General features: G+C 43.1%; 2 protein-coding genes across 4 annotated transcripts; one reads left to right on the plus strand and one right to left on the minus strand.

Annotated features, from left to right (window-relative positions):
• Window positions 1-157: 157 nt before the first annotated feature.
• LOC111811585 (Amidase family protein) lies at window positions 158-5013 on the plus strand. Its single transcript, XM_087117929.1, has 5 exons — window positions 158-727; window positions 1683-1897; window positions 1983-2222; window positions 3268-3466; window positions 3545-5013. Exons 1-5 carry the CDS (start codon window positions 158-160, stop codon window positions 3899-3901), a joined length of 1581 nt encoding a protein of 526 aa, XP_086974055.1. The 3' UTR covers window positions 3902-5013.
• An 831-nt stretch (window positions 5014-5844) lies between these two features.
• On the minus strand, window positions 5845-10291 carry LOC111811581 (translocase of chloroplast 120, chloroplastic). 3 transcript variants are annotated; one of them, XM_023698503.2, is made up of 3 exons: window positions 10133-10280; window positions 9944-10009; window positions 5845-9801 (listed from the first exon to the last, which is right to left on the minus strand). In XM_023698503.2, the coding sequence occupies exon 3, from the start codon at window positions 9770-9772 to the stop codon at window positions 6113-6115; it is 3660 nt and encodes a 1219-aa protein (XP_023554271.2). In that variant the 5' UTR covers window positions 9773-9801; window positions 9944-10009; window positions 10133-10280; the 3' UTR covers window positions 5845-6112. The 3 variants fall into 3 exon arrangements, with proteins under 3 accessions (XP_023554271.2, XP_023554272.2, XP_023554273.2); XM_023698504.2 differs by having other exon boundaries at window positions 9944-10012; XM_023698505.2 differs by lacking the exon at window positions 9944-10009 and having other exon boundaries at window positions 10133-10291.
• Window positions 10292-11976: the final 1685 nt, after the last annotated feature.

Here is an 11976-nt window from a genome sequence, read left to right on the forward strand (position 1 = left end):
TTTAGATCCCATGAACAAACAAACAAATCCACCGAACAGGGACGGCAATGCCATCCTCTTTGCTTTGGACTTCATCAAATCTCCATATTTTTAATGTACAATAAAACAGTGCTACAACCAAACCCTCCATTTAAGCTCTATATATTATCATAAAGCCATGGCTTTTACTTCAGAACTTCCATTGAAGCTCCAACTTCTCACTTCCATGGCCTACTCCTCCTGGCTTCTGATTATTGTGGCCTTTTGTTTGACGGTGCCACGTTCTGCAGCTGTTCGAGGATTTTCGATCAGAGAAGCCACCATACCTGACCTTCAGCTAGCTTTCAAGCGAAACCAGCTCACTTCGACGGGCCTTGTCGAGTTCTACATTGGGGAAATTCGCAGACTCAACCCGGTTGTCCATGGTGTCATAGAAATCAACCCAGATGCCTTGCTGCAAGCTTACAAGGCTGACAGAGAGCGTGAGGCTAAGAAGGCTGGATCGCTTTGTGGGCTGCATGGAATCCCAGTTTTACTTAAGGATAGCATTGGGACTAAGGATAAGTTGAACACTACTGCTGGGTCATTCGCGTTGCTTGGCTCTATCGTACCCCGTGATGCAGGCGTGGTGAAGAGACTAAGAAGGGCTGGAGCCATCATACTGGGAAAGGCTAGCTTGAGTGAATGGGCTGATTTTAGGTCTCTTGCTGCTCCTGCTGGTTTGAGCGCTAGAGGTGGCCAGGGAAAGGTGTGTTGCTTTGAATTTAGGTCCCTATGTAACTAGTTACGTATAGCAACTCAAGCCACGGCTAGCCGATATTATCCTAGCTTTCACTTTCAGGCTTCCTTTCAAGGTTTTAAAATGTGTCCACTAGGGAGAGGTTTCCACACTTTTATAATGAATGTTTCGTTTTGTTCCCCTCTCCAACCGATGTGTGATCTCACAATTCACCCCTTAGGAGACCCAGCGTCCTCATTGGCACACCGCCCGGTGTCTAGCTCTGACCATTTGTAACAATCCAAGCCCACCGCTAGCAGATATTGTCCTCTTTGGGCTTTTTCCTTCTGGACTTCCCCTCAAGGTTTTAAAACATGTTTACTAGGGAGAGGTTTCCACACCCTTATAAGGAATATTTCATTTTGTTCTCCTCTCCAACCGATGTGGGATCTCACAATCCACCCCTCAGGGGGCCAGCATCCTCTGTGGGATCTCACAATCCACCCCTTAGGGGGCCAGCATCCTCGTTGGCACACCGCCTGGTGTCTATCTCTGACCATTTGTAACCGTCCAAGCCCACTGCAAGTAGATATTGTCCTCTTTAGGCTTTTCCTTCCAGGCTTCCCCTTGAAATTTTAAAACGTGTCCACTAGGGAGAGGTTTCCACACCCTTATAAGAAATGTTTCGTTTTGTTCCCCTCTCCAACCGATGTGGGATATCACAATCCACTCCCTTTGAGGACCCAGCGTCCTCGTTAGCACACCGCCCAGTGTCTGGCTCTGATACCATTTATAACAGCCCAAACTCACTGCTAGCAGACATTGTCCTCTCTAGGCTTTCCCTTTTTGGCTTCCCCTCAATGGTTTTAAATCGCGTCCACTAGGGAGAGGTTTCCACACCTTTAAAAGCAATGTTTCGTTCCTCTCTCCAACCGATACGGGATCTCACGAAACCATTTCTTTTGTACCATTTTTTTTTTTTCAGAATCCATATGTTTTATCAGCATCACCCTGTGGATCCAGCAGTGGACCTTCCATATCAGTAGCAGCAAACATAGCAGCAGTGTCAATAGGAACTGAAACCGACGGCTCTATCCTCTGTCCAGCTAGTTTTAACTCGGTCGTCGGTATCAAACCGACGGTCGGCCTCACAAGTAGAGCAGGTGTCATTCCAGTCTCCCCAAGACAAGACACTATTGGGTGAGCAATCTGGCATCCATATCAGCAAGATATTCTACAGAGATTATAAGAACTGAAACTTTGTAACCTTCACATGTGAAAACAGGCCAATCGGCAGGACAGTGACGGATGCTGTAATAGTTCTTGACACCATTGTAGGATTTGATTACAATGATGAAGCCACCAGAACATCCTCCAAGTATATTCCATACGGTGGCTACAAACAATTCCTCAATGCAAATGGGTTGAAAGGGAAACGATTGGGCATTGTGAGGAACCCTTTTTTCAGCTTCTTTAATGATTCAGCCATCACTCAAGCTTTTGAGGAACATTTCAACATTCTAAAGTAAGAAAACCAACTTCCCTAATGCTCTAAACCATTCCATAAACAGGTTCATATCGGTTGGAGAGGGGAACGAAGCATTGCTTATAAGGGTGTGGAACCTCTCCCTAGTAGACGCGTTTTGAAGGGAAAGCCCAAAGAGGACAATATCTGCTAGCGGTGGGTTTGGGCGGTTACAAATGATATCAAAACCAGACACCAGGCGGTGTGCCAGCAAGGACGCTGGGCTCCCAAGGAGGTGGATTGTGAGATCCCACATCGGTTTGAGAGGGGAATGAAACATTTCTTATAAGGGTGTGGAAACTTCTCCCTAGTAGACACGTTGGTGGATTGTGAGATCCCAAATCGGTTGGAGAGGGGAACGAAACATTGCTTATAAGGGTATGGAAACCTCTCCCTAGTAGACACGTTTTGAAGGGAATCTCGGAAGGGAAAACCCAAAGAGAACAATATTTGCTAGCAGTGGGTTTGAGCTGTTACAAATGGTATCAGAGTCAAACACCAGGTGACGTGCCAGCGAGGACGTTGGGCCCCAGGGGGGTGGATTGTGAGATCCCACATTAGTTGGAGATGAGAACAAAACATTGCTTATAAGGTGTGGAAACCTCTCCCTAGTAGACACGTTGGTTGATTATGAGATTCCACGTCAGTTGGAGAGGAGAACGAAACATTTCTTATAAAGGTGTAGAAACCTCTCTCTAGTAGACTTGCTTATAAGGGTGTGGAAACCTCTCCCTAGTAGATGCGTTGGTGGATTGTGAAATCCCACATCGGTCAGAGAGGAGAACGAAACATTGCTTATAAGGGCGTGTGAAAACCTCTCCCTAATAGACGCATTTCAAAACCTTGAGGGGAAGCTCAGAAGAGAATGAAAGCTCAAACAGAACAATATCTCCTAACGGTGGCTTAGGCTCTTATACGAAGAAACCAATTCAATATGAACACAAACAAGCAATCTTCAAAAGGAATAGTTTACAAGCCTCTCAACTCAAATCATTTTCCATTGTTCTTCTAGTAAACACTAAATCTAACATTGTTGAAACTCAAGGCAAGGTGGTGCAATTTTGGTAGACAATCTAGAGATAGCAAATATAGATATCATCTTAAACGTGACTGCAAGTGGAGAAGCAGTGGCATTGCTAGCTGAATTCAAACAATCATTAAATGAGTACCTGAAAGAGCTGGTGGCTTCCCCTGTTCGAAGTTTGGCCGACATAATCGCCTTCGATAACACAAATCCAGATCAGGTAACACAATATTCAATCCATTGTTCATCGCATAGTAAACGCATTCATTCGGAATCGATTCGAATCATGGTTGTGCAGGAACTGCTCGACGTTTTCGGCCAGGAGATTTTTCTCGCGGCCGAAGCCACAAATGGGATCGGCGACGTGCAGAAGGCGGCTCTGTTGAACTTGGCGAAGCTGACGAAGGATGGGTTTGAGAAAGTGGTGGAGGAGGAGCGATTGGATGCGGTGGTGACGCCAGGTCCCGCCATAGCTACGGTGCTTGCAATAGGGGGATTTCCGGGAATCAATGTTCCGGCGGGATACGACGGCGGAGGAGTTCCATTTGGGATTAACTTCGGAGGGTTGAAGGGTTCAGAGGCGAAGCTGATTGAGGTTGCTTATGCGTTCGAGCAGGCCACTCTGATAAGAAAGCCTCCTTCCTTCAAGCCTTGAAGTGAATCAAATTACAACTTTCATCAATTGATTTTAGCTATTGAACTACGACGTGAAACTACTTTTTGTGTTGCAATGACATAACTTAATTCGAACAAAATTCTTGTTGTCTCGTATTATGTGACCAAAAGTAGGTTGTACGTCTGATTAACTAGCAGAAATTGTCTTCTTCGAAGCCATAGATCCACCCCCTCCAGGTTGTATTCGCTGGCACTCATTCCCCTCTCTAATCAATGTGGGACCCCCAATTTACTCTCTTTCACGGCCCAACGTCCTTGCTGACACAACACCTCGTATCCACTCCCTTCGAGGCTCAGCCTCCTTGCTGGCACATCGCCTGAAACCTGGCTCTGATACCATTTGTAATGGCCCAAGCCGATATCATCTTTGGACTTTCTCCTTCGGACTTCCCTTCAAGGTTTTTAGAACGTGTCTGCTACAGAAAAGTTTTCACTCTTACAACCCCCTCCAATCGACGTGGGATCTCACAAAATTACTTAGTTTAATGTCAAGTAACACTTAAAATAGACTATATATAGGAGAAAACAAAAGAAAAACGTGTTACGCCTAGCCCCATACAGTAGATGAGCATTGCATCTTACATCGAACTCATGTAAAAAATGTGTCATTGACTCGTTGATAATGTGCTACTACTATGTTTGTAGGACTTGACATCCAACGGTTGAGCTAAACAAATATAAGTCATGCTTGGCTGCCCTAAGTAATCATCATAGGAAATAAAGACTTAAATTTGCTACTTAAGACCATATTAATATAAGTGGGCACATACAATCAGTTCAATTAATTGTGGTACCAAAATCATCCTACAATATGGGACCATCACCTAATCTCTTGGGCCTCTTCTTGAAACCTATGATCTTGCATGACCACTCAATAATTTATTTGCAATTGATCTGTTAATTCTCACAAAATTTCAATCATGACAATGCTAGAAAAAGAATACTACAAAGAACAAAAGTCCCTAGAATCAGACAACAACATCAAGCTAGAAGTGATGTGGCCTATTTTGAACAGTACAGACATTGGCAGGTAGCAGGCAGGCACATTCTAAATGGAAGTTTATAATAATGAATCTGAAAGAGAAGGGAAGAGAAGATGCCTGTTGATCAAAGCTGAATCAAACAAAGCAGCTACGACAAGGGCACATCAGCTACCACCTTCTTCAGTGGCCACATAGCCGCTAGTGTATCTCAGCTGGCCACTGAAACTGACTCAGACACATAGCACCTTAAACAACCGACCAGTTTGACAACAATTATTCACCTGTCTCATATACAAGTTTGGAAGGGAGCAATCAATCACCTGCACTAGCTAGATCCTAAAACACGACGACGTCAGTGACTCAAATAATCTCGAGATGTAACGGCCCAAGCCTACTGCTAGCAAATATTGTCTTCTTTGGGTTTTCTCTTTCGAGCTTCCTCTCAAAGTTTTTAAAACGCGTCTACTAAGGAGAGATTTCCACATCCTTATAAAGAATGCTTCGTTCTCCCTCCCAACCGATGTGGATACCTCTCCCTAGCAGACGCGTTTTAAAAACTTTAAGGGGAAGCCCGAAAGGAAAAGCCCAAAGAGGACACAATATCTGCTAGCGGTGAGCTTGTGCTGTTACACGAGATTTATCCTCAATTGAATCATCAATCGACATTGCATGAGCAAAGTTTGCAAATTTGTGGACTAATCAGCATCATGACATCCAAAAACATGGATTATCATCAGTAACAAACAGTTCAAACATGCAATGTAAGGACAGGCTCGACATGGGCTATAAAGATTTGGTCGTTTCAGAGTTTATCTTCGACGTGCCAAGATGAAATGGCATCGGTTTCTTTCCAACATTCAAAAGACAGATGAACATTACACCCAATACCAAGCAAACGGAGCAGAGTAATGGAACATAGTAGCGTACCGTGTGATGCCAGTGAAACTCAACTCCAGAAAAGATATATTTTGCATAAAAGCATGACTTAATTTAACAAGAAACACAAGTTGAGCAGTGAGAACAAAAATACCAAATATCCTATCGAACAACAATACCTAAAAGCACTACAGAAGGAGAAAGCTTGTGGGAGGAGCAGAGCTTAGAATCACTTACATTTGAAGCTAAACGGTATGAGACTGCCACTTAAAAACGTCATTATTACCTATATTGCAAAAATTCAGCTGCATCTGTAACCTAAATTCATTCCATCATTGTTCATCCTGCCAGTGTTGATAACAACCCAGAAGCTTTCTGAATAGAGGAAGGAGACCAACAAGAGCTAACTGAAGCTGTTCCGAGCTGTTTAACCGAACGCTGACTTGCCCTGCCCCCCTGTTATTCAAATTCATACGACCAATTAGGTTTGTCGATCGTCCAATGGGAACTTGAGATTGTATGTTGCAACCAATAGCAAGATCTCCATGCCAATCCATAACCGAGAGCCCAAGAGTCGAAAGGGAACGACCCAACGGATAATCTTTATCTCTCAATTGAGCCTCCAGGCTGCCACCATAAGCTACATCTCCCCTACCAGTCATTGCACCCCCAGTCACAACCAAACGAAATCGCTTATTAGCAATCAATTTATCTTCAACTTTGAATCCTGCAGACAAGGCATCGCCTAATAGGGCAAATGACAGACCAGCAATTGCCTTGTTCTTCCTAAAATTAATAAATGTTGTCTCACCACGTAATGTATAGGCCAAATCCTTCCCAACAGTCTGCATATCAAAACCGACAGAAGACGCTTTAGTTTCGCCATGCTTTATCGTACTACTCATCTCGATTTGAACATTTGCATCCTTCTTATCCTTGGTAACTTGACCACTAAAAGAGATGGGTATTGTGTCTTTGACGACGAACAACTTCTCTGCATTTATACCTTCATAACCAACATCATGATCCCATCCATGTGTTTCTAGTACAGGCCTTATTAGCCATTGATTAGAGGAATCGAGATAACGATACCGGTGAGTGGGATTATCAGAATCAAAGGAAGCAGGTAACGCCAAATCAGGCATGGGAACTGGTACTGACGCAGCAGCACCACTATCTTCTTCTACATTATCACTAGAGTTGCTAGGTCGATCTTTTGCCTCGGCAGCCATTTTCTTCAACATCTTCCTCCTCATTTTCTCTTCTTTTAGTTGCTTCTTCATAAAAAGTTTTTCCCTGTATTCCAACTCGTCAAAGTAGGCCTTCTTCTGTTCTTTGGAGAGCTTCTCCACCTGTGCTTTTTTCAATCGTTTAAAAGGTGGCAATTCATCATATTCAGATTCATTTTCGGAATCTGACGATTCATCAAGGTCATCCTCAAGACCATCATCATCAGCAAATTGTTCCTCTGGGAGTTTCACTTGAGGTCTGGGTTGAAGAAGGGAAGAGAGAAGGAACGGTAAAGGAGGTGACTTCGACCGAGGAGTAAATGGCCTCCCAGGAGGACTATCTTGCAACTTCAGAAGAGTGTTAGCTTCGGCCAAAATCTTCGAGGCAAAAGAGAGCAATAACAAATGAGGTTTCCAAACCTGGCCATTTGGCAATACCCTTTGCCCAGCTCTGTTCGTTCTGCAAGCAGAGTGATTCTCCACTAATGAGACGGGATTCATAAGACGCATATCCCCTGCAGCCTGGCGTATGGCTTGCTGTACAACATGAGATCGCTGAGTGACGAACATATCGTAACTAGAAGCAGTGCCATTTGGACCATCAGGTGGAGCAGATGCTGCATGAGTAAGAACTACAATTGCATTGAACCATATAGATGGTCCAAATATTTCAGTAATTGTACGCAAGAGAGGCATGTCACTGAAATCTCGGCTTTGCATGTCCAGCCTATCAAGATACAAAACAATATCTGGAGGCGTCTTCTTTATAAAATTTTTAACAGAGAGAAGGATCTTCTCATTCTGGCGCTGGTCTGACCAAGAGGTAAGAAGACCAGGAGTGTCGATGACCCGTACTTTGATCCCCTGCACAGTTCCCACAACATCTTGAACCTTTTTTGTGCCCATTTGAAAAGCATCAGTACTGAATTTAACTTCATCGAATATGGAGTTGATGGTAGCGCTTTTACCCACGCCTGTCTTTCCAAGAACCATGATCGTACAAGAGAAATCAAGCGGTTCCTGCCCAGCAGCCTCCAGTTGCTCTGCCATGGCACTGGCACGGTCAAAGCTGAAGGCACCAACCCGACCTCCATTTCTTCCTCGAAGTTGCTCAGCTAATCCAAGTCGGTATAGAACTTGTGCCACAACAACATTGTGTGGAGTTTGCCCAAGTCTATGTGCAAGACGCAAAAATTTCACTCTTATCATCTGGAGTTGCTCACGAGTATCGTCATTTTCCTCAGCATCCCCATTAACATGATCATCAATTTGTTGCATTTGAACATGAGATACAGTACCGTTTACTCGAGGTGGCTGCACCACCCGAGGGGCAGGTTCCAACAATGGAGCAGCCCGCCCAAGACCAGCTGGACGGGCAGGAGGAGTGGGATTTGTAGATTTTCCAGATGATGAAGCAATGATTGATGAAGGTTGAATCTCTGGATCCCTTTTCACTTGGGTTCTGTCCTGGCCAACCTTAGCTTTACTCTCCGTCTTTTCAAGCCCTCCCGTGTCGAGGCCATTATTGGAACTATCGACAGGATGCTGTTGTCTTAATGTATTATCTTCCTTCACAGTCACATCACTTTCACCACCCTGGGTCTTCTCAATTTTCTCATCTTCTATCTTTTCAGAAGCTGAGATATCCTTAACCGTCTCCAGAGAAATTCGATTTTCACCCACAGGTTCATGTTGATCAACAGAAGTAGTACCATTCAATCCCCAAGATTCTCTCGACTGCACTTCTGTGTCTTTCCCAATAGAAGCATCTTTCACTTCCTCAGAGCTTCCTTCATTTTTATTATCATCGTTCTTAGGATTGATACCAGTTGTAGCCGTTTTTATTTCTTCACTCTCATTGTCAGGCAGTTCTAGATCCACATGAAGAGAATCATCCCTTAGCTCAGAATTCACATAATCTCGATTGTCCAAATCAAGGACAGTGGGTGCAACTAATGGCTTCTCGGTGTTCTCAACATGATCTCTAGACTCTGTAACTAAGCTTTTCTCATTCAATTCTATGCCTTCGCTGTTTTCGGTCAGAATCTCACTGGAAGAATTCAGGTTAGTCCCCCCGATCATATCGGCAGTCTTCACCCGTTCATCATTCGAAGGCGGAGTCACATTCAAAACGTCACTATTTTCATTTTCAGACTTCATACTCGTCAAACTGTATTTCAAATCATCCTCATCCCCACCCTTCAGCACTTCAACCTCCGGGCTAGCACCGTTCTCCAATGTCTCCTTTCTCGAATCATCTCTACCGCAGTCCAACTCATTATCCTTCCTCTCATTCAACTCAGAGGTCACTGCTTCCTCTTCAATTCCTCTTTCATCAATCTTAGAAGCCACAACTACATTATCGACCAATTTCTCGCCCAAGTCTTCCTTCTCCTTTTCAGAATTCACATCTTGCTCATCCACCACCATGTTTTCATCGACCCCACTAGAAGCCTCCATTGCCTCTTCAAACTTCTCTTCATCGTGAACACTACTAGGGCGGTCCAAAGTTACTGCAGATACAAAATCATTGACTTCTTCTTCTCCAACATCACCATTCACCGAACCATATCTCGGACTCTGCTCTAGTAAATGCTCTTTCCCATCTAAAGCCTCCTCAAAAACATCTTCCCCTTCCAAATCCCTAGATTCGTGAGCACCAAGTACAACTGTTTCATCTACACAATCCGGTGAAACACCATCTTCCCCAAATTTCTTCTCTCCATCGTGCAAGCCATGAGCAATCTTAACCCCATTTTCCATCACAAATCTAGAACCTCAGCCTCAAAGTCCTACATGCACCAAAACCAAAAATCCGCATCAAACCAAAGACATCAACAATCAGAGAATCCACCAGAAACCCAAAATTCAAAAAACCAACAAAATCGAAAACCCTAGTGCCTAAATCCAGAAATGGACAAGTATTCCACATACTCAATATCGAAAACCCGCAACAAAAACGCCCAATCCCGCGTCCTACTAATTCAAAGCCATTAGATCCTTCTTGAGCAACAATGTTTCGAACAGGATTTCACATGAATCAAACCAAAAGCAGATGAGCCCAAAAGAAAAACAAAACACGAACATCAAATAGCTAATCAACAAAAAACATAAGAAACTCACCAGATTTTGAAGGTGGGAAAGAGAGAGAAATCTTTTAGGTAGAGAAAAAGGCTCCTAGAGAGAGAAAACGAGTCTGTGATTGTTCCAAGTTTATTAAGAAAGGAGGAAGAGAGAATCCTTAATCTTCCTTCTCCATTGCTTATCTAACTCGGTATATCAAAAATATGAAGAAATTAGAGACATAGACTCCAATCGACGGCTGAAATTTCATCACAGTATTTTAATCGGACGGTGGAAAAGGGAGGATTATATCGCAAAGCGTGATGACGTGGACATGACGGTTGAAAAAGATTGCCTGTTCCGGTCCTAGATCAAGCAGGCGTTTAATTGTTCACGTGGAGAGAATCTGGGCCGTTCGTGGATTGTTTGGTATTCAAATTGAACGGTGATCCGTTCGTGGATTTCCACGGGTGTTTCACGTGGCTGATACTGGAATACCTTTTTGGGAAATAGATTTGGTGGAATGAGCCCTTCGAGGGCATTTCCGGTACGTGTCAATTTTTTTTTTCCTTCATTGAAATAATTATTTGTTTTTAAAAAATAGAAATATTGTCGTTTTAAAGTTTCATTTCCGATATTATCCTCCTTAGGCTTCCACAGGCTTCCACGTCCTACTAGATAAAGGTTTCCGCTCTCTAATTAAAAGTAATGCTTCGTTCCCTCGTTACGTGAGATCTCACAATCCACCCCCTTGAGGGCCCAACGTCCTCGCTAGCACACTACTCGATGTTTGGCTCATATATCATTTGTAACATCCCAAGCTCACCGTTTGTTCCCTTCTCCAACTGATGTGAGATCCCACAATCCACCCCTTTGGGTGCCCAGCGTCCTCGTTGGCACACCGTCCAGGGTCTGATACCATTTGTAACACCCCAAGCACACCGCTGACAAATATTGGTCTCTTTGGGCTTTCTGGGCTTCCCCTCAAGATTCTAAAACTCGTCTACTAGAGAAAAGTTTCTACACCCTTATAAGAAATGGTTTGTTTCCTCTACAACCAATGTGAGATCTCACAATGTGTTAACTTGAATATAGTGTACCGACACGAATTATTTCGATTAAATATTTATTGATGTTATGGGTTTCGACAATAAACCCTAGAATTAGGTTAATTCACTGATGTATCGAGTCAATACTATTTGAACGAGCGGTGTAGTTTCTAAAAATGTCAAATATAGATTCCTGATATCGAAAAATAATTCAATCAACTTTATATATCGGTGGTGAAATGTTAATGTTCAAGACGAAAAGGGGCGTTTGGCCTTTAATGAAATGTTAGGTTTAGGATAAAACAAATCCATAAGAAAACCTAATATGACACATTTCGACCATCACCGTACTTAAAAGAGTCTTTGGTCTTACCGGAAGGTTTCAAAACTATTTTGAAGTAAAAATTTGTTAGAATATCGAACAAAAATTGAGACTTGAAACAGTGCGACATGACCTGTCCGATCACGTTGTTTCTAAGTCTCAACTTTTATCCTAAATTTCTAGCAAATTTCTACTCTTAAAAATAGTTTTGAGACGTTTATGAAAGATCAAGAACAATAACGTAACTTCGAAAATAGTATGATATCGAGTATTCTTTTAGGCTGAAGATCCAAAGACAAGCATAGACTTGATGAGACCCAAAAAAAATGACTTGCACAGACAACAACCTACCAAAATACAAACAGAAACCAGCTGAGGTATATGTTGAACTAATACAAGAATCGTGAAAACATCGAAGCATCGTCACGTCGAGCCGATGCAGACGGCAGGGCAGAGGGTACAAAGTGAAACAAAGGGGCAGAAATGAGAGTGAGTTTAACAAAGAAACAGTAATTCTAGCAGAAATGTGGGTC

The sequence above is a fragment of the Cucurbita pepo genome, chromosome 15 (assembly GCF_057944985.1).
Source record: "Cucurbita pepo subsp. pepo isolate OVF chromosome 15, ASM5794498v1, whole genome shotgun sequence".
Taxonomy (NCBI): Eukaryota; Viridiplantae; Streptophyta; class Magnoliopsida; order Cucurbitales; family Cucurbitaceae; genus Cucurbita; species Cucurbita pepo.

What these genes read in the sequence shown, in the direction of transcription:
- LOC111811581 (XM_023698505.2), bottom strand. Translation starts at nt 9,772, where the DNA reads ATGGAAAATGGGGTTAAGATTGCTCATGGCTTGCACGATGGAGAGAAG.
- LOC111811585 (XM_087117929.1), top strand. Translation starts at nt 158, where the DNA reads ATGGCTTTTACTTCAGAACTTCCATTGAAGCTCCAACTTCTCACTTCC. An exon ending in CTAGAGGTGGCCAGGGAAAG is followed by an intron (nt 728 to 1,682) that starts GTGTGTTGCTTT and finishes TTTTTTTTTCAG; the next exon opens with AATCCATATGTTTTATCAGC. An exon ending in CCAAGACAAGACACTATTGG is followed by an intron (nt 1,898 to 1,982) that starts GTGAGCAATCTG and finishes ATGTGAAAACAG; the next exon opens with GCCAATCGGCAGGACAGTGA.